Here is a 22,480-nt window from a genome sequence, read left to right as displayed (position 1 = left end):
TGTTTAGGGTCTCACAGCTAGTACGTGTCTGAGGTAATTTGAATTTAATAGGAGAAATAAATGCTAGCTGTCATCATTATTATATAAATGTTAACTACCATTATTATTGTTAATTTTATTGCTGTTGCTAATAATCTTCTTAGCATGTAGAGCTATATCTTTTATGACTGTAGGTTACATTTTTGAAAGTAGTCCCCTCTGAACTTGAACTTGCCTCTCAAATTTGGATACTCAAGTTCTATTTTGAAAAATTTATTATTTTATTGGTTGGATATACCTTCTCATGAAAACAGTGGTCTTGATGAGGTGATATAATTTAAAAAATAAATTTTTGGTGACCATCCTTCTGGCCATGAACCTCTCCCCACCTTATACAAAAGACATAGAGGCCCACATTTAAAGTCTTTTTTACTGAGTCTGATAAGATTGAGAACTATAAGTAATCTTTGAGATCATCAACCCCAACCATAGGACCTGCCAGAACTCTGCTGGCATTGCTTTTAAGCACTCACAGGGAATTGCCATGGCAAGAATTTTGAAAGCTTACAAAACCCACTATGGGGACATGAAAGCTTTTAGAAATTACAAATTTTAATTCTGTCAGCATGAACTCATTTCCTAATCTCTCCGCAGTGAAAAAAAAAGTCCAACTTAACTGCATGAATGTCTTTATTTTTGTTTGGTTTTCATTTTTAATTAAAACTTTTCCATCACCAAACATTTTTTCTCTCCTACCTACCCCTTTTCCAATTGAGGGTTGGGGGGGGGGGATGAAGAAAAGCAAAACCTTTGTAATTATATGCAATCAAGAAAAACAAAACTCTCAACATTGGCCTGTCCAAAATTTTGTATCTCATTTTTCATATAGTGATATAGTCCAGTATAATTCCAAATTGCTTTCTAGAATAGCAGACCAACTTATACCCTACAATTCATATTCTATAAGAACTGATATTAGAAAAGACTTTACCATCAAGGACCTGTCTGTTTCCTAGAAATTATATAATTAATGATACTTTCCCTAAGAGAAAAGGCATGTCTAGTGTCTGTGGCCAAAAATCTCTCCTACACCCCATTTACAGACTGGTCCCTGCTGCAGAAGGACCCACTGTTTCAGTATATGTTGAGTAGGCAAAGGCAGCTTTGGAAAGGCTTAGGGATCCTTGTGAATATGTCACCATCTGAAAGCAAAGCACGTGTCCTGCAGTGTATTACATGTACTCTTTAAAATGGAAATATTTAATCCACCTTAACTAAAGCCTAGTTATTTAAGGATTAGTGAACAAGGTTTTATAAGCAGGTCTAGCATTTTATACAGTAGAGCAGGAACTCTTATATTCTTGTCAAACTGGGCTAGGATCTTTTAGGATTAAAAGAGATAGTAAATAAGAATTTAAATAGTCTTTATAAAGAGGTGGCGGTATTTAACTAAACCCTGGAATCCTGACAATTTCCTTAGCTTAAAGAAACAGGTCTAATGACTTGTGAAAATATTTATTTAGTGCCTCCTATGTATCAGGCACATTTGGTTCTTACAACATCCCTGTAAGGCAAGTGCTATTATTAGCCTCAATTTACAGTTGAGGAAACTAAGGCCAGGCAGACATTAAGGGACTTGCCACTTTAAGGTCATACTCCTAGTACATGTCTGAGAATGGATGTGAACCTGTCTTCCTGAATACAGACCAACTGCTACTTCACCATCTTGCTGCCATGGTAGCACCTCAAATTATATCTCCTGGATAAACCCTCAGAGAGTCACTAACTTGACATCTGGAGAACTCCAGCTATGCTTGAATTTATAACTTACAGAGCAAATGCTTACATCTTCAACTCAACTAAAATTCAGTTTGAAGTCAGCCCTTCCTCTTCTGGGCTCCCATGGGGATCTTCCCTAATATTCATTTGGTTTTTAATCATGGCTTGTTTTTAACTCTTTATTATTTAAATCCTCTTGCAATTTCAGATTGTATGTGTTTTTTATGTCCTATTTCTTTGAAGACCAAAACCACATCATGCACTTCATTACGTTCTCTCATAGTTTTTAGCTAAGTGCTGAATACATGTAACAAGGAATCAATAACTATCTGCTGATTTGGTTGAACTTGATTTTGGAAAAAAAATTCAAGGCCTACCTACTTAAGGTAAATAGTATCACCTTCCCCCATACACAATGTTGTATTTACTATTTTAGCAAGCTGGTTTGATTTTCTGAAAAATGGCACTATCTAATATTATCACATTGTTTCCATTTTCATTTGCTGATATTGTTTTATGTACGTGAACATCTTTGTACTGAAAATACCTTATTCACAAGTCTTTTCCAATATGACATATTTAATAAAGATGCTGTTATTTTTATGAATTTGTTATCCTTTGACATCCATACACATTCCAGTCTAATAAGAATCAACCTGCCCTGATGATTTACCTAGTAAATGGTCTTTAAGTAGCTGAGGGCAATTAGGTGACAGTGAACAGAAAACCTGGGCCATAGTCAGGAAAACCTGAGTTCAAATCCAGCCTCAGACTTTTAGTAGCTGTGCAAAATTGGGCAAGTCACTTAACCCTGTTTGCCTTGGTTTATGCAACTGTAAAATGTGCTAGACAAGGAAATGGCAAGAAACTCTAGTGACTTTGCCAAGAAAACCTCAAATAGGGTCAGAAAAATTCAGATAGCTGTTTCATAATTGAACAATATCCATAATAAGCAACTGAGGCTGAAAATAGCCCCTTGCTTAGTATAGTGCCTGGAACATTGTTCTTGTTGTTCAATTGTGTCCAATCTTCATGACCCTATGGACCACAACCCGCCAATATGTCCATGGGGTTTTCTTGGCAAAGATGCTGGAAGTGGTTTGCCATTTCCTTCTCCAATAGATTATGGCAAAGAGAAATTAAACTTGTTCAGGTTTAGCCAGCCAGTAAGTGGCTGGGGTCACACTTGATTCCAGACATAGTACTCTGTGGAATTGGACTTAGTACTTTGGCCAGTGAGCTACCTAGCAGCCACCTGGCTGCCATATGCCTGGCACTTAGTAGGTGCTTAATAAATTTACCACCTGATAAATACTCTGTTCCTATGGTTTTAAACATTTCAAGCATCAGAACTTATTTCCTTTGAATAAGAACACTCTTTTTCTTAAGCTTAAACATTCTTGTCCTATTATATTTCTCTTGTCCTATTAAATCTCATAATATCCTGCAGAAAACTTACTTGTGGGTGTAGGAGATGTTGTTGTAACAGGAGGCACTGTGGTTGTAGGTAACTTTTTTGGCCTGAATTTGTAGTGGCCAATAAAACCATCAGCAGTTAAACTCAAGTCCGACAAGAACTGAATGAGAAGTTCATTTCGCTCAGACACAATGGGCCTAGAAGATGAAAAAGAAGCATTCTGTTATGGAAAACTCAGGTATAGGTAGTGTCTGTGCAGGAAGCAGAATAAAACAAAATCCCTATTAAAGGTTAAAGAGTTGCATGAAATTTTTTGAAAAGCTTTTTATTTTCAAAATGTATGCAAGACAGTTTTCAACATTCACCCTTACAAAACCTTGTGTTCCAAATTTTTCTCCCTCCCTTCCCCCAGCTCCTAGACAGCAAGTAATGCAATATATTGCAAGAAAATTTTAAAACAAATATCCTATGTCATATCATTGTTTGAGATGACAAACTTCTAATCATTAGCACATACTTTTATGTAGTTTAATCCTAACCTGGGGCCTTGGACTGGCTTCAGTCCCAATGAGGAAACTCTCCCACACCCAATAAAAAGTTCAATAATTTATAGCCTTACAAATTTATATAATATATTGTATTATAAAGCTGTTGTGGTTGATTGTTAAGAGATGGGTTGCATGGGGAGCCAGAAACACCTGGCTTCAGACACTTCCTAGCTGTGTGATCCTGGAAAAGTCACTTAACTTAAATTTTCTCATCTGTAAAATGAGCTGGAGAAGGAAAGGCAGACCAGTATTTTTGCCAAGAAAACCCCATATGGGGTCACAAAGAGCCAGACAGGACTGAAATGACCACACAATAATAACAATAAATAAGAGAGGTATTTAAATAAGCAGGTATAAGAGCTTTCTCATTGTAAATATAAACAGTAAATCCACATCCCATCACAATAATAACAATAAATAAGAGAGGTATTTAAATAAGCAGGTATAAGAGCTTTCTCATTGTAAATATAAACAGTAAATCCACATCCATCAGAATCAGTGGTTTATTCAGGTGGTAGCTTTCTGATTCCAAAAGAAAGTCTAAATATGGTCCATTGAAAAACAGTCAGTCAAACGAGTCACTTAATTGAGCTGACCAGACACTTATATGAGGGAATAAATACGATTATAATTTTTTGCAACATAAAATGCAACATACAAATGTAGCTATTATCATTATCATCATCATCAACATCATTGTTGTTCCTCTGAGTTGACAAATGATTCCACAAAATATTCAAAACCGCAGCCTACAGTCAGCACAATGGAGAGAACTCTGAACAAGCAGCTCTTTTTGGTTTAAACTCCTTGGAACATGCTTCCATGCAGGATACTGCCTCATGCCCCCCACCCTGCTTTTCAGCATCCTTTTGTATGTTGTCTTCTCCTACTAGACTGAAAGTTCCTTGAGTGCTTAATAAAGCCCAGCATTAATAAACGTTCATTGAACTGAATTAATATATTCCCCCATTAATTTAGTGAAAAAATACACATCAAAACATCTGTTTGTCATCATGTAAATTAAACAGTTTGTTGTTTGAAATATTCAGATAAGTTGGATAAATATATAAGCATAAATATTGAAAAATCTTATTAATTTGGGTTTTACTAATTTAGAATTTGGAATACTTGGCAGGAGATGACTAGATTGAAGTTGAAAAGACTTACAGAAAAATGAGTCATGTACAAACAAGATTTTAGAGGGAATGTTTAAACTTCTGGTTGCTTTGATGTCCTCCCAGACTCGAACCAATTTGCCAAAGTGCTGCCTCCTCTGAACTAACTAGTGTTCCTTCTGAGCAAAGGGGTGGAACATTTCAAAAATAAGCAAATATTTATAAATATAAATATATATATTTGACATATGCATGAACACATGTACTTTTTATTATGGTTGAATGATTTCAGTCATGTCTGCCTCTTCATGATCCTGTTTGGGATTTTCTTGGCCAACATATGGCCTGGTATATTGTATATGTATATGTACATGTGTATATGTAAAGTTTTGTTCACAAAAATCATCGTGTGGATGTGGCTCTTTTCAACAATGAGATGATTCAGGCCAGTTCTGATGATCTTGTGATGAAAAGAGCCATCTATACCCAGAGAGAAGACTGTGGGAACTGAGTGTGGATCACAACATAGCATTTTCACTCTTTTTCTTGTTATTTGCTTGCATTTTTTTTTTTAATTTTCTTTCTCTTTTTTCCTTTTTGATTTGATTTTTCTTATTTTCTTTTTTTTATCATTAAAGCTTTTTATTTTCAAAACATAAGCATGGATAATTTTTCAACACTAACTCTTGTGTTCCAATTGATTTATTTTTCTTGAAGAAGGTAATTGTATAAATATGTATGCATATATTGGATTTAACATATGTTTTACCATGTTTAACATATATTGGACTCCTTGCCATCTAAGAGGAAGATTTGGAACACAAGGTTTTGCAAGGATTAATGTTGAAAAATGATACATGCATAAGTTTGAAAATAAAAGGCTTTAATAAAAAAATTATCGTGGAGAAATAAAGTATAAAAAGTGGCAGCTGGATGGCTCAATGGAATGAGTATTCTGTTGTTTGTCCTTTGTGTTCAAGGAGGACCAAGGATATCAAATCAAGGGGTGTGGTCTTGACTTGTTCATGGATTACATTTAAGTGAGGCACAAAGTTGTCTGCCTCATTCTCTCTTCCTGAGTCTTCAAAGTACAGAGGCAGGTCAAAAATCAGGATGATTGATGCTGGTTAGGGGGCAGTGGGTGAGCTCGGAGCCCTAGGATCTAATATAGCTCTAAGCACTGGACAGCGCCCGCTTCAGCCACTCTGTGGCCATTGGACCAAATTGTCCTCCTCCACCCATTTTGTAGGAAGAAGTCTTCACGTGCTTTGGATTGCTGTCCCTCTCACTCATGGATGGGTTTGAGACCGTCAGTTATCCTCTGTCTGCTTTATCTCATCTCCTGAGAGGGCTTTACCATGATGTGGCCACTGCACACATTACGGCTTCTTGGAGCCACAGGTGAGTCGATTGGATGGGGTAGACACCGAAGATGGATGAGCAGCCCTGAAAAGGACTCATACACTTAGAGTCTGGAAGACCTGAATTCAAGTTCGCCCTCAGACACTTACTAGCCAAGGCTCATCAGTAAGTTGCTTAGCTTTTCTCAGTTTATTCATCCACAGTTGTGGGGAGGATCAAATGAGATAATAAATGGAAAGAGCTTCGGCAACTTTTAAGTGCTATATAATTGCTAGCTCTCATTATGAAGATGATGACCAAGATGGTGATGTGGACGGAGCACTGGAGTTGGAGTCAGGAATACTCATTTTTGTGAGTTCAAACCTAGCCTCAGACTCTTTCTCGCTGTGTGACCCTGGGTAAGTCACTTAACTCTGCCTCAGTTTTCTCATCTGTAAAATGAACTGGAAAAAAATGGCAAACCAGTCCAATATATTTGGCAAAGAAATCCCAAATCATGAGTTCAAATCTAGCCTCAGACTTTTACTAGCTGTGTGAACCTGGGCAAGTCACTTAACTGTTTGCCTCAGTTTCCTCAAAGAAATCCCAAATCATGAGTTCAAATCTAGGCCCAGACACTTACTAATTGTGTGAGCCTAGGCAAGTCTCTTAACTGTTTGTCTCAGTTTTTTTATCTGTAAAATGAACTGGAGAAAAATGGCAAGCCACTTCAGTATGCTTGCCAAGGAAACCCCAAATGGGGTCATGAAGAGTCAGACAAAACTGAAATGACCGAATAACAGCAAATTGTGATACCGATTCCTTTGAAAATTTCAACTATAAAAGCTTTGTGGGAGCTAAACAAAGCTTTTGTTATTAGATATGGGGAAGTAATAACGATCACTCCACAGCGCTTTATGATTACGTGTGCCTTTACATACATTTAATTATTTGATCCTCATGCACTTAACAACAATCCTGCCCTAAGTCTAAATAGAGCTCCTTTGTTTAAATGAGAGGAGAGTAGCTGAGATGTGCTGTGCTCGAGCCCTTCCTCAGCCAGCATCCTGGGTATGATGCTATAATTACTGTGATTCTTCAGTGCCCTCTTTTTAGGTCAGACTCCATCCTTAGTACTATAATTTTAGAGGCAATATGCTGAAGTTAAACTTCTGCTGGAATATTGTAATTATCACTGCAAGGAAGACTTATTTTCTTACTATTTGCTGAATCTTAGAATTAGCGGGGACTTAGAGATTGGCATTTATTTCATGGGGAACAAAACTTCTACCTGCAGATTCTTATCAGGCACCTGGGAAGGAAGAAGGTAGGACTTTGGTGTGGACTTTTTCCCCTGACAAACCAGAGTCGAGGGCCAGGAAGTCATTTTTTCCCTTGCCCATATTGTAGAATACTCCATGGGAGAGGCAGGTAGCATGTGACGTTGGCTCGGGCCACATTCACCAGTGAGGAAAGCACCCCAGTGAACTCTCCTCATCCTTGCCTCTGCCATTGTGGAGGTCTTGCTATTGAGCAGAAATATTCAGTGGGTGAAAAAATGCTGCCCTTAGGTTTGGACTCCATGACTCTGAGGTCTAGTCTGAACGGAGGGAGAATGAAGGAAAAATACTGAGCTCTGTAGGAAAGCCAAGAGGCAGAGTGTGATCCTTCTGGGTAAAAGTCCCCCTGCAGAAATGCTGTAGAAGCTCGTCCATTAGGTTCTACAGGTTGGGAATTCAAGAGATTCATGGAATAATTAGAAGAGGGCAATAACACATTTATAAGAACTGGGTTTGAGCCCGGGCCATGACACTTACTGGCTGTGTCACTCTGGGCAAGTCATTTCATGTCTCTGCCCCTCAGTTCTCTTAGTGATAAAACAGGAATGATAATCTTGCTACTGCCAACCCTACAGTGTGGTTGTAAGGAAATTCCTTTGCAAACCTCTCACATAATGATAATTATCATAATAATAATAGCCAACAATATTATGATGCTTGCTATGTGCCAGACACTGTGCTAAAATAAACATTTTTCATTGATTTCATTTGTTCTTCACAATGATCCTGGGAGATGGCTAGATGCTTTTATTTTCCTCATTTTGTAGATGAGAAAAATAGATAAATGTTAGGCTCACATAACTGGGGGGTCATTGTTGTTGCTGTTGTTAAGTAGTTTTTCACTTGTGTCCAATTTTCTGTGACTTCATTTGGGTTTTATTTTCTTTACAGATGCTGGAATGGTTTGGAATTTCCTTCTCCAGCTCATTTTACAGATGAGGAAACTGAGGCAAACAGGGTTAAGTGACTTGCCCAGGGTCACACAGATAGCAAGTGTCTGAGGCTGGATTTATACTAAGGAAGATTTATACCAAACCCAGTGCTCTATATCTTGTATAGCTAGTATCTCCGGCCAGATCTGGACTCATGTTCTCCTGACTCTAGGACCATCATTCTATACATTGTGTAAAAGCTGCAAGGGAAAAAGAGGAAAAGAAAGGAGATGAAGAAGAGGAAAAAGAACAAGAACATGAACAAGAAGAAAAAAAGAAGAACAAGAACAAGAGGAAGAACAAGAAAGAGGAAGAAGAAAAGAAGAAAGCTAACATTTATTAAGTGCCTATGTTAGGAATTGTGCTAAGTACTTTTTAATTATGATCTCATTCGATTTTCACAAGAAACCCTGGGAGGTCCTGTTATTATCCCCATTCTACAGCTGAGGAAACTGAGGCACACAAAGGCCTAGGATCACCCAACTAGTAAATGTCTGGAGCCACATTTGAACTCAGATCTTCCTGAGGCATCTATTACAGGTTAGCAAATGCTTTAAAAAAAATAAATTTATGCAAATTAAGATACATTTAGAAAACCTGAGAATAAATGAATTTCAAGTCACTTAGAAGCTGAAAAAATAAAAAAAGACTTACGCAGGTGGTCTATCGCCACAATATTTTCCAATTCTTTTAGCATCATTGATTTCTCCCCCATTGAATATGGCCACATAGTCATATCTGCAATAGTTATCTTGTTCCACATCAAACTTCTCAAACTTGACCTCTATTACCTGCAGATAAAGAATAGCATTAGAGAAAGTTAACAGATAAGAATGGTGCTAGTGTGCTTCCCCTAAACCTGTATTTCCCCATCTGGGGAACCTCAGTAAGAGACTCCTTTGAAAAACAATATTTTTTTGAAATTGCTTTTCTTCCTATTTAGCTGTTTTCCCTTTCAGTCATTCTTGTTTAGATTTCATGAACTCTTTGATTTGGTTAACAACTTTATTGTCTTCATTCTCTTAAATTTTTAATCATTCCAAAAGGTCACTCTCCAACTGCAGCCAGACTACAGGTATTCATTGCCTTCTCAGTGTGGCCTTGGGCTCAGATATCTTATTTAGTTCACAGTGTGGTAAAAAGCACTGAATAATGTAATTCTAATGAACAAATGAAATTCTAGCTCATCTTCATTTTTCCCGAAGGAATATCATACACATAAAAGTATGGTCCACGGTCATTCCCCTTGTAAATGTGAAGGGCAGGAAGGATATCATTGGTGTCCTTTCCTTGTTGTTGGCTATATGTTTATTTTGCAATTAATAAATCACAGAGACCCTTTTGAAAATTTTTGATTGGGGGCCCAGAATTAAAATTTATGTTTATTTTATTTTATTATTAATTTTATAATTATAACATTTGTTGACAGTACATATGCATGAGTAATTTTTTTTTACAACATTATCCCTTGTACTCCCTTCTGTTCCGAATTTTCCCATCCTTCCCTCCATCCCCTCCCCTAGAGGCAAGCAGTCCCAACCATATTAAATATGTTATAGTATATCCTAGATACAATATATGTGTGCAGAACTGTATTTATATATTATATATATAATTATATAATTTATATTTAGACCCTGGCCCCTTTTTATGTTATGAATCCTTCTACTTTCTTCCATCTAAACTCCCAGTTTTCCAGGTACATCGGTCTCGTTGTTCCTTTCACCTACTGCCATTTTTCCTGGCTGTCAGCCATACATGTTGCTCTCTCCTCGCCATTTTCTCTCAGCTTACCTGGCTTCCTTCAACTCTCACATAAAATCTCAATTTGTGCAAGAAGCTACTCTCCTTAATCTTAATATCTTCCCTCTGGGATTATTTTCAATTTTTCACATATTAGATTCTAATCTCTTTGAAAGCAGAGACTGTGCTGATATTCATCTTTAAATTCCCAGCATTTATACACAGTGCATCTGATGTCATCATCATCATCATCATGATCATCATGTGTTGTTTGAATTGCTGGAACTTCTGTGAAAGGTGTTCACCCACCCTTTCATCTGTTCCAATGACAAGAGAGAGCCCTACTAACAAGGGAATCTGTCCCATATTTTGGATTACTCTAATTGTTACAAAGTTTGCCCCAACTCACAACTGAGCTCTCTTCTAACACTCATTGATCTATGTTCTGACTTTTGCAGGGATAATAAGTCTACTACTTCATCATAACCCAAGGGAATCTCAGAGGAGAAATCAAAAAGCTAGTGCATCAATAGGAGGCTACCAGAAGAAGCTAGCCAATCTACTCTTATTATAGCATTTCCCCACAACGGCCATTGAAATGGATCTGTGGCAAAATAAAAATCAGAATGTTAGCAGTTCTGAAAAATGAGGGGAGTATGAGGGGGGGAATGTTGTAAATGCTCAAAGCCAAGGTGGAAGATACAAAGATCTCTCCATTTCTAGTGCGAGGGAAACAAAGCATTGGATTCAAGGTAAAGCAGAAGCACTGAGGCACATAGTCCCCTATACCTAAGAAGCCTGTAAAAAGTAAATTGAATTGACCTCGGAAGTCACTAGTCTAATCCATTTATGAGTTGGGACCTCTAGTACAATATCCCTCCTCATCGTGAGTGATGGAGCACCAGGGGATGAGTTTCTTTGAGGATGAGAGCCTATGCACTTAACATGAGGAAAGGAGGGAACTGAAAGGTTATTTTCAGGAGAAGATTCACTGTGAGGGTTTGCTTTGCTGAGGAAGAACACTTAGTGATTGGGGATCCTGACTCACAAGTCAATCAGCATGAGGAGAACGATAGTAATAACATCTATAAAGCACTTTAAAGTTTGCAAAACACTTTAGAAATATTGTCTCATTAAAGAGGAAAAAGGACCCATATGTGCAAAAATGTCTGCAGCAGCTCTTTTTGTGATGGGAAGGAATGGGAAATTGAGGGGATGCCCACCAACTGGGAAGGGCTAATGAATGTAATGGACTTTTATTTTTCTATAAGAAATGATGACCTGGCTGATTTCAGAAAAGCCTGGGAAAACTTATTAACTGATGCTGAGTAAGGTGAGCACCAGAACATTATACATAGTAACAATAAGACTGTGTGATAATCAACTACTGTTGATTTTGCTCTTCTTAGCAATACGATGATCCAAGTCAATTCCAATTTATCTGGGATGGAAAATACCATCTGCATGCAAAGAAGGAACTTGAAGACTAATCAAAATAGCCTATTTTCACTTTTTTTTTCTTTCTTGTAGTTTTTCCCTCTTGTCTTGATTTTTCTTTCCCAACATGACTAATATGGGAATATGTTTAAAATAATTGTACCTATATCAGATTGCTTGTTGTCTTGAGGAGAGGAAATGTAAGAGAAGGAGGAAGAAAAAAAAATGAAGCTCAAAATGAATGTTGAAAACTACCTTTACTTGTAATTGGAAAAAATGCTATTAAAATAAAAAAGAAATATTATCTCATAAATACATTTGATAGTCACAATAACCTTTGAAAGTAGGTGCATTATCCTCCTTTTATTTATAAAGAATTTGAGGTAGATAGAATTTAAATGACTTGCTCAGGTCCACACAGAAAGTGTCTAAGGCAGGATTTGAATTCAAGTCTTCCTGATTGCAACTAGCTCTCATCATTTAAGGTGAGATAAGTACCACAGTAATTTCCATTTTACAGATGAGGAAATAGAGAAGGATCAGAGAAGAAAATAATTTTCCACATCTGATTAGGCAGGTAGAGGCAGGTCTTCTGGACTCCAACTCTAGCATTTTATCTATCCCCTATGTCATATTGCTTCTGAAGATACACTTGTGGTTCAAACCCTTGTACTGAAAGAATTTTATGTCTGCTTTAGTCCAGAAGAGGAATTGTTCTTGTCTTAAAGACTCCACTTAACAGAGATCAAGGCTAAAGAATCATTCAGTTTTTTGAAGTCGATTGTGACATGGTCAAGACCACTACGATTATGTATTACCTGATGGAGGACCGCAGTCTTGTGAGATTGGGAGTGGGTGGTTTGAATGGGGTCAACAACTGGCACTAAGGGACTGAATCATAGCAAGAAAATTCCTCCAAGAGAAAAGAAGGAACCAGTACAGGTTTTCTGACCATGGAGGTCCAGGAAACAGGACACAGAGAGAGATCAGTTATACGAGGAGGGGGTTGGAGTTCTCAGAGCCAGGGGCAAACTGTGTATTCTCTAAGCTGTGAACCTTGAGGGCTGAGGTATAACTCCTGGCCACCTGTGTCCTTGTTAATTCTGTACAGCTGTGCTGTCTGGCAGCGTCAACCAGATACCACCCCCGCTACAATGGGACCTTGCCAGAACTCAGAGCTGGGGCTCTTAGGGATGCTCCAGCCACAGATCACCAAGGACCAGCAGCCAGAGTACAGGATTTAGAATAAGAAGAGATATGAGTTCAAAGCCTTCAGCCAACAGCCTCAGAGGCAGCTGTGGCAAAGCAGATAAAGCTCTGGACCTGCAGGTGCTAAGATTAAGGAGAACAGTGAAATTTTTTTTATAGAAGATGGAACTTAAGTGGAGATTTGAAAAACAGTTGGAAGAAAAAGTGAATAGGAGAGAATGCCGGGCATGGGGAGCAGCCAGGGAAAATGCCTGGAATTGAGAGATAGGCTGTCACTTAGAGGAATAACAAGATTATTTACTCAATCACAGGGTAGTGGGGGGCAGCAGGGAAGGAGAGTAAGGTGTCTGAAGCAGGTCAGTGGTACAGTAGTTAGAGTGCTGGACTTGGAGTCAGGAAGATCTGAATTCAGATAGTAGTTATGTGATCCAAAGCAAATCACTTAAACAATCTGCCTCAGTTTCCATAACTGTAAAATGGAGATCACAGTAGGACAGAGCTCATAGGATGTTGTGAGAATCAAATAAGATATCTGTCAAGTACTTAACATAGTGTCTGAAACAGAGCAAGTGCTTAAGAAATGCTTGTTCCCTTCCCCAGTATTTATTAAAATGTCATTTAACCAGGCTTAAGCTTCAGCTTTCTCATCTGTGAGATGGGAACAACAACAATAACAATACATACAGTATTTATTTATGGGCTATTGTGAGGATCACACATGAGAGCTTTGCAAACATTGAAATGTTCTATCAATATCAGCTGTTGTTTTTATTCAGGACACAGAAGACATGCACAAGATGAGGAACTTTGAAGTTCCTGATGAACTCCTATGCTCATCGTCATGTGTCACATAGTCTTCCTAGTTTACCAATTTGGATCTGTGTCCCAATATCAATATTTTAAATGAGGGGATTAAATTTTAGCTTCCCAAGAACTGAAGATATTTGGAGATTTCTGGTTCATCTGATGCTAGAGAAAGGAGATCAGCAGCACTTGGATTGTAAGATGAAGTGCAGCCAATTACTAGCACTGGGAACAAGAAGAAAGTGATAAGATACTGGGGGAGAGTTTCCCAATGGTTATCTATTTCCCCAGCTTCTTAAAGTGTAATTTACCACCCCATATGGGGGTCCATAACTGAATGTGGGGCTTGTGAAATTATAATTTTTATCAGCAAACGTTTGATTTGTATATCTACCCTATCTGTGTTTGTTTGAATTAATCTTCCATAGCTCTGCTATCAGGGAAGCCCATACATTAACAGTATTAGTAAAAGCAACCTTCTTATTTGGAGAATGGATTGGGCAAATAATATATGTGAAATAAAACTATGGCAAAGGAAAAATGGGAGAGTGTTTTACCTGGGGTCACATAAAAATTTCTTGGGCAACAACGAGTCATCAGTGGATAAAATTTAAGAATCTATACAAGCAAGCAAGCATCCCTTTAAATTAAATAAAATATCTACTATGTGCTGGTTCCTAGGTCATATAGTATTGAGCAACTGTGCCACGGAAAAAGTGACACAAATCAATAGTTACAATAGTTATGGAAGAGATATCAGGGTGATTCCTCCTCCCACTTCAAAGTCATAACAATGAAAAGTTCAAAATCTCATTGAGGTCCACTTGATCCAATAATAACATCCAATGGATTTGATAAAAACAAAACAAAACAAAAACAAACCCTGAGATTCACTAGCAAGAATAGAGCCCAAGCCAGTTTTATCTAGTAAGAAGGAGTCCAAGGAAGATGATTTTGTCATAATGCGACTTGTTTGTACCTGTCATTCTCACTCCTTCTGTTTTTTGTTCCTATCCCCAAGAAGGCTAAAAAGTCTGGTCATATTTCCCCATAGTACAGATACACCAGCTTCCTGAACCAGTCCAAAGGAATTTGGTGGGACCAGATGCCATCTTACAGAATTGATTCCTATAGGTCATCTATGGGATCTGAGTGAGGTTGGATTGGGGAAAAGGGTGGAACAAAGCTATCAGGACAATTCTCATTCTTCATAGTGGGATAACTACCTAATTAGAGTGGGCAGGGATATGTCATCCACTTCCCCTCTTGTTAGTTCATACTTAATCAAATCTATAAACTGACAAATTATTCCATTAGAATGGCTTTATTCCAAGTCATGACTCACCGTTTGGAATGGATTGAAGTAGTTAGTTGTGGTCTGGTGGAAAAGAATGTTGGACTGAATCAGAGAGAATTAAACTGGTATCCCAGCTCTGACAGTTATGAGCTTGTGACCTGGAAAAAGGCAGTTTCTATCTTTGGATCTCCTGACTCCAAGCCTGGCACTCAATCCACTAGGCCACCAGATGTTAGCAGTCCAGCTGATTTTGATCACTAGAGATTTTGTATAAGTGGAGTCTAAGTTTGATGAGTGATCTGAGTCAGGGACCCAAAATACTCTTTTTCAGTCAGTGAGGAAAATATCTCCAGTGTGCTAAACCAAATGGCTGAAGTTTGTTGGAGAAATGGGAGTTCTAACGAGTCTAGCAATGACTTTTTCTTATTTGCTAGTGGCCATCTAAGCCTGGTGGCTGGTGGTTTCAGTTAGGAGTTACTACAGTGGGAGGATAAAACTCTCTTCAGTAATGCTGTAATGTCAGTGTAGCAAGGGGTGAGGAGAGGAAAGGAGGTATTATAGGATGCCATAGTCTCCATTGAGGCAGCTCCAGTAAGTGGGGTTATGAGAACTATAACCTGTGGAAGCATTTAAAATTTTGTGGGTGGATGGGGAACCGTTGATTTTTCCAAGACAGAATAACTTGGAGAATGCTGATAGTCCTAACAGAGTAAAGTTGCATTGTACTGAAGGGATTTCCAGCAGAAATCAAGGGAGACAAATGTAGATTCTTAGCAAGAAGGGTTCAGAGAATCTTTACTGGGAAATTGACATCAGTTAGACCAGGAGAGATTAACATCACAGAAACCAGGAATGTTATCATCACAGCTTTTGGCCAAATTTATATGCTCAGAGCTCTGAAGCTGATGGGCTATTCTTACAGACAGAGGCTGTCCCTACCTGTGTTTGTTTGAATTAATCTTCCATAGCTCTGCTATCAGTGAAGCCATATAGTAACAGTCCTAGTAAAAGCAACCTTCCTATTTGAAGAATGGATGGATTGGGCAAATAATATACATGAAATAAAACTATGGCAAAGGAAAAATGGGAGAGTGCTTTTCATTATAAGGTAGATGTAGAGATAGCCAAATGATAGATGCCACTCAAGAAATCTTGGGGAGAGAAGGAAAAAAAGATGAGCATTTCTATAGCATTTACTATGTTTCAGGTACTGTGCTTTTAAATAAGCACTTTACAAATATGATCTCATTTGATCCAAGTGTAATGTATAATTACAAAGTATTTGTGATGTAGAAGGCAATGACTTTACAGGATATGGTTTAGGAAACATCAGTTCTGGATTTAATTAGTGTCTTCTTAGCTTATTTAAGTTTATATGTAACTCCTACAAATTATTCAAAATCAGGATATGAAAAAGGGAGATTGGCTTATGGGTCAATTTCAAGGACAAAGAATGAATGTGATGGATGGGGAATTCAAGCTCACTTGAATACTAGGAAGTCACTGTGGGAGGTAGTAGGAGACCAGAAATAAATGAAGTGGAAAGAACACAGAGAAAAGGTGTAGGCAGTAAGAAAAAGTTGAACCTGAAGAAAATACAGTATGTGGTGTGTGCGTGTAGTGCGTGTGTGTGTGTGTGTGTGTGTGTGTGTGTGTGTGTGTTGGGATCATGGTGGAGGATAGGAAATATCAACAACAAGACTTCAGAGGTCAAAGATTAAATCTTATCCATATTTTATCCCTTAAAGCAGGGCTTCTTAAATTTTTTCCACTTGCCATCCCTTCTTCCCCAAGAAATTTCTATGTGACCCTGGTGTATATAGGTATGTAAAATAGATCTACAAATCAAACATTTACTGATAATAAATCATAAATAAATTTATTTTACAACAATTCTTTGGTACCTATATAAATTTACCGTTTATTAAAGATTAATTTGTATACTAATGAGATGGATGTGCTTGTTTATTTTTAAATAACAAATTAAGTCTGATACATTTTAGTGTTGCCAAATTTTTCGTGACCCTCATATTCAGCTATGTGACTCTATGTGGAGTTGCAGTTCACAGTTTTAGAAGCTTTGCCTTAAAATGCTCAGTCTAGCAGCTTGCATAAAGTAAAGGCCAAGGTGTCCGATGCCTGAATTTACTGAGGATCTTTCCTTGGGCACTTTCCTTCCAAAAAGAAAGTATGAGTTCAGTAGCCCAGGACTTTTACTACAAGGGGATATTATTGTGCCAAGAAAGAGATGAAGTGGGCAGCTTCAGAGGAAGATATCTATGAACTGATGCAGAAGGAAGAGACTAGAAGGAGAACAATCCAGATAGTGATAAGAACATTATTGAGAAAAATCACTTTGAAAAATATTATAATTTATCGATGCATTGATCAACCAAGAGTCCAAGAGAATGAAGATGAAATAGGACCTTTAACTTCTGACAAAAAAATGATAAACTTAATAAGTAAAAATAGAATTACATGTTTAGACATGGCAGATGTGGGATTTTATTATCCCCAATAATGCAGCTATGTATTGTAGTTTTTTTGAAAAGGGAGAGGTGCTTGTTTTGTTTAATTTGCTCCCTTGGAGAGGCAATGGGAGAGTCAGATTAATAAATTAAATAAACAAACAAACAAACAAATGAATGGATAGATAGATGAATGAATGAATAAGTGAATAAATGAAATTTGTTACTTGAAGAAATGAAATATACTATTTTTAAAAAGAAATGCTGTACTAGACATAATGCTCATCCTATAGGATGATGGAAGAAAGAGATTATAACAACCAGATCAAAGATGGCAGCTCATTTTCACTGTGCAAAGCTGCCAGAGGGGAAGCAGCTATACAGTAAAACCTAGAAGCTTCCCGTCACTCTTCCACTCCTTACTTTGACTTAACAGGACACATCCAGTTTGGTTTTCCCTCCCTCACATCAATCATACAGCCAAGGCGTCCTTTCTCCCTCTGAACATTTACCTCTCCTACTCAAAATTCTTTTAAAGGCTCCAGCTCCACACTCTTTCTCCTCCATAGAAACTTTTTTTCTAAAATATGGAAAGATTTACATGAACTGATGCATAGTGAAATGAACAGAACCAGAACATTGTTAACAGTAATAACAATACTTTTCCATGAAGAACTTTGAATGGCTTAGTTATTCTTAGCAATATAATGACCCAACATAATTCCAAAGGACTCATGATGATCCATATTATCCATCTCCAAAGAAAGAACTGATTTTGAATGAATACATACTGAAGCAATCTCACATTTTCTGAAAGAGATCTTTTTTGGTCTCCCTTCTTCTTTTACTCCTTCCCTCCAAACCTCTGGGCCCTCCCTTCTGAGATTTAGTAGAATACCAAAAACTACAGAATTCCCCAACCTCAGCTCTCTTAACTTGCTTTTCATATTTCCCTGTTAATGTTATTTTTCTTGATTCTTTGTGACCCCATTTGGGTTTTTTTTAAGCAGAGATGCTGAAGTGGTTTGCCATTTCCTTCTCTTCCTCATTTACAGACGAGGGAACTGAGTCAAATAGGGTTAAGTGACTTGCCCAGGGTCACCCAGCTAGTAAATGTCTAAGGCAGGTGCCGTGCTCTGTGCATCCTGTATTGTGTAACCTAACTGCCCTGTTAATTACCTAGACCTAAGCTGAAGTTACACTCTTCTCTGTGGTTGTTTGGACCTGACAGGCAGTCGGGTTCCTTTGGTGGCCCACCCCTGAGTGTGACTGAGGGAGGAGGGAGGAGGATATGGAGAGGGCAGATGACTAATTTATGAGATTGCCTTATGGTATATTATTAATGTTTGGGGTTTATTTGTACACAATGACTTCTCAATAGTTATGAATAAAATAATATTTGCTATTAAAGATAATGGATCATTAAAAATTAAATTTCTATCTTTAGACCTTAAAATTCACCACACATTCCCCTTTAGAAGGGATGGGAGAAATATTATAGAAAGGATAAAAGAAGAGAGAAGGAAAAGGGGCTTTCTTTCAATGAAACTCTTACTTTAAACACAGCAAACATCTCATAGATTCTGTAGGATGAGAAAGTGCTCCTAAATTATTCAAGACTCAGTTTTTCCAAAATATACTTCTCTTCTAAACAGAGTTCCTAGTGATTTCAAAGACTTCTCTGATGATAAAAAATTCAAGATTATCCTAACCAAAAATTACATTAACAAAATAAAAGTGCATAAACTGGATATAAATACAAAAAAAGGAAATACAATTTAACCACAGAGAATAATAAAAGGATTCTGAAATATAATATGTGAATCTAATTTAATAGCTCAGAAACTGGATATGCTAAGAAATTTAAGTCTACAACAAAGTGCAAATGTGACCTATTAAATTACAAAGGCTACTTTAGATAATAACTACAAATATATTTTCTGAAATGTAATTTTAATTCATAAAAACTTGCACTATTCATTAATATACTAAATTTAAAATAAATAGGAAAGCTTGTGGCATAGATTATAAAATCTAGTAGTGTTCATTAATAAATTGGAAAATTTTATTATTAAAATAAAAATGAATTTCAGTATCATAAACAAAGTTTTTGTTTCACATCATCAACAACATTGATTTTCAAACTTTTTGATCATGAGATCCATTTAGACCCTTAAAAAGGACTGAGGATCCTCTCAGAGAGCTCTTATTTATTTGAATTATCTATTGATATTTACCATATAGAAATTAAGATGTTTTATTATTATTGTGAAAATAGTTTTGACCCTCTAGGCCCTCTGAAAGTGTCTCAGAGGTCATGAAAACCAATGATTAACACAATTGTTCTACTTACTTGAATTGTTCATTAATGAAAATATTGAGATTAATATTGGGAAACACTTCCCAATATTAATCCCAAGGTATGTCTGAGAAGGTTTCAAGGCACCAGTTTTAAAGACTTCACTAAACAATAAGCAGTGGTCCTATATAAATAATATGTGCATTTCAGATCCTTGAAGATAGGATTGGTCTGCCTCTACATTTAGGAGCTAGGATGTTTGGACTCTTTTTTTTTCCATGTTAAATATGGAAGCTTAGGTAAGTTCCCAGAAAGCACATAAATTTAAATAATCAATGAACTAAGCAATGTGAGAAATTTACTCCTCTTGGAAGCTAGGGATCAATCTCTTTTGCATAGGTCTTGTACAACATCTCGTATATGAAAGACACACACCGATCCAGCTTATAGTTCTTCCTTTTTGAAGAAAAAAAAAGTTTGGTTTGCTCTTTTGTGATGTTAATGCTTTATTAGCTACTCTTCATTATTTATCATTATTGGTTATATTTCAACACTTGGAAGTCTTGTGATGTTGCTGGGGTGCAAATTCTATTTTTATTTTTTTTTTATTTTTTTATTTTTTTATTTTTTAATTTTTTTTATTATATATATATATATATATTTTATAATATTATCCCTTGTATTCATTTTTCCAAATTACCCCCCCTCCCTTATTCCCTCCCCCCGACGACAGGCAATACCATACATTTTACATGTGTTACAATATAGTCTAAGTACAATACATGTGTGTGAATATCATTTTCTTGTTGCACAATAAACATTAGAATCCAAAGGTACATGCAACCTGGGCAGACAGATATTAGTGCTAACAATTTACATTCCCCTCCCAGTGTTTCTTCTCTGGGTGTATCTACCTCTGTCCATCATTGATCAACTGGAAGTGAATTGGATCTTCTTTATGTTGAAGATTTCCACTTCCATCAGAATACATCCTCATACAGTATCGTTGTTGAAGTATACAGTGATCTTCTGGTTCTGCTCATTTCACTCAGCATCAGTTGATTTAAGTCTCTCCAACCCTCTCTGTATTCCTCCTGCTGGTCATTTCTTACTGAGCAATAATATTCCATAACATTCATATACCACAATTTACCCAACCATTCTCCAACTGATGGACATCCATTCATCTTCCAGTTTCTAGCTACAACAAAAAGAGCTGCCACAAACATTTTGGCACATATATGTCTCTTTCCGCTCTTTAGTATTTCTTTGGGATATAATCCCAGTAGTAGCGCTGCTGGGTCAAAGGGTATGCACAGTTTGATAACTTTTTGGGCATAATTCCAGATTGCTCTCCAGAATGGCTGGATTCTTTCACAACTCCACCAGCAATGTATTAGTGTCCCAATTTCCCCACATCCCCTCCAACATTTGTCATTATTTGTTCCTGTCATCTTAGCCAATCTGACAGGTGTGTAGTGGTATCTCAGAGTGGTCTTAATTTGCATTTCTCTGATCAGTAGTGATTTGGAACACTCTTTCATATGAGTGGATATAGTTTCAATTTCTTCCTCTGAGAATTGTCTGTTCATATCCTTTGACCATTTATCAATTGGAGAATGGTTTGGTTTCTTATAAATTATGGTCAGTTCTCTATATATTTTGGAAATGAGACCTTTGTCAGAACCTTTGTTTTTAAAAATATTTTCCCGCAAATTCTATTTTTAGAATAAGAATTCTCTTTTCTTCTATATATTACAACTTCTCTGTTTCTTAATTGCTGTAGCAAAAATGTCATTCCTTGGGTGGCCAACTCCTATATGATAAGCCTTTCTAAACTTAGTTAGAATAATCCTTGGACATTGGACCAAGGCCACAGTGGTTCAGACTTGAAACATTTTTAATAGATGTCTTTTTTTCAAGATTTGCCTGAGTTTGTATTTTGAAGCCCCAAGGTCATATCCAGGATATTATGAGGCAGTGGAGCGGGGCATTAATGGAGACTAATGGTTATGATGACTATTATTAGGAATAAGGGAAAATGCTCATCTCAAATTTACCATAGATTGACAATTGTGAATGGCAATCTTTGACATACAGAATATGGAATTTGTTCTGCCTTCTAGACAACTAAAAATACCTCATGACTTGGGGTTTGAATATTGAAAAATGTAATAAGAAATTACATTTGTAACTGGAAGGATTTCACAGAACAAAAGAGCCTGATTGAATTGGTTTTTTCTGCCTTTCTCTCTAACACAACTTGCTGCTTCCCACTCAGCAAGACTTGCAGATTAGTTGGAATCTCTCTATCAGCTTTAGACCAAAGCCAACTGATACTCTATGTTAATGAAGTACATGGCAAATTATGACAGGCTTTTTGACCAAGTTCTGAATTTAACAGTTATATTAATGGAGCAAAGAATAGAAAGAGTTCATAAGATCAGTTCCAACTTCCTTATTAAGATTAAGAGAGTAAGTGATTGGGCTGATGTCATGCAGATAGTTAAGTAGCAAAGGTGAGATTTGAATCCATGACTTCTATCCCCAAATTCAGTATTCTTTTCATGATACTATGCTGCCTATCTTCATTGACTTCTCTCTTTCCAGGTTAGCTGGCTCTTGCTTTAGCCCTCATTAATTTCTGCCTCCACACGCAGATCTTAGTGCTTTCCAGCTGCCAATAATTCTGATACAGTACATATAATGAACACTTTGACTCTTTCTGGCCTTTCTGATGAAAATCTAATATAGGTTCTCAGAAAGATCAGA

At 37.0% G+C, this 22,480-nt stretch overlaps 1 protein-coding gene across 1 annotated transcript in view; it reads right to left on the bottom strand.

The window, feature by feature from the left end:
- Nucleotides 1-22,480, bottom strand: part of PCOLCE2 (procollagen C-endopeptidase enhancer 2) — an 82,850-nt gene that overhangs the window by 5,133 nt on the left and 55,237 nt on the right. Inside the window, exons 5-6 of the mRNA XM_074298433.1 lie at nucleotides 9,106-9,242; nucleotides 3,218-3,372 (exon numbers count right to left, since the gene is read on the bottom strand). Of these exons, the coding sequence (XP_074154534.1) occupies nucleotides 3,218-3,372; nucleotides 9,106-9,242 (292 nt within the window). The remainder of the gene's footprint in view (nucleotides 1-3,217; nucleotides 3,373-9,105; nucleotides 9,243-22,480) is intronic.

The sequence above is a fragment of the Sminthopsis crassicaudata genome, chromosome 3 (assembly GCF_048593235.1).
Source record: "Sminthopsis crassicaudata isolate SCR6 chromosome 3, ASM4859323v1, whole genome shotgun sequence".
NCBI classification, from domain to species: domain Eukaryota; kingdom Metazoa; phylum Chordata; class Mammalia; order Dasyuromorphia; family Dasyuridae; genus Sminthopsis; species Sminthopsis crassicaudata.
The sequence above is the reverse complement of the archived record's forward strand: the minus strand, read 5'-3'. Positions and strand labels throughout refer to the sequence as shown.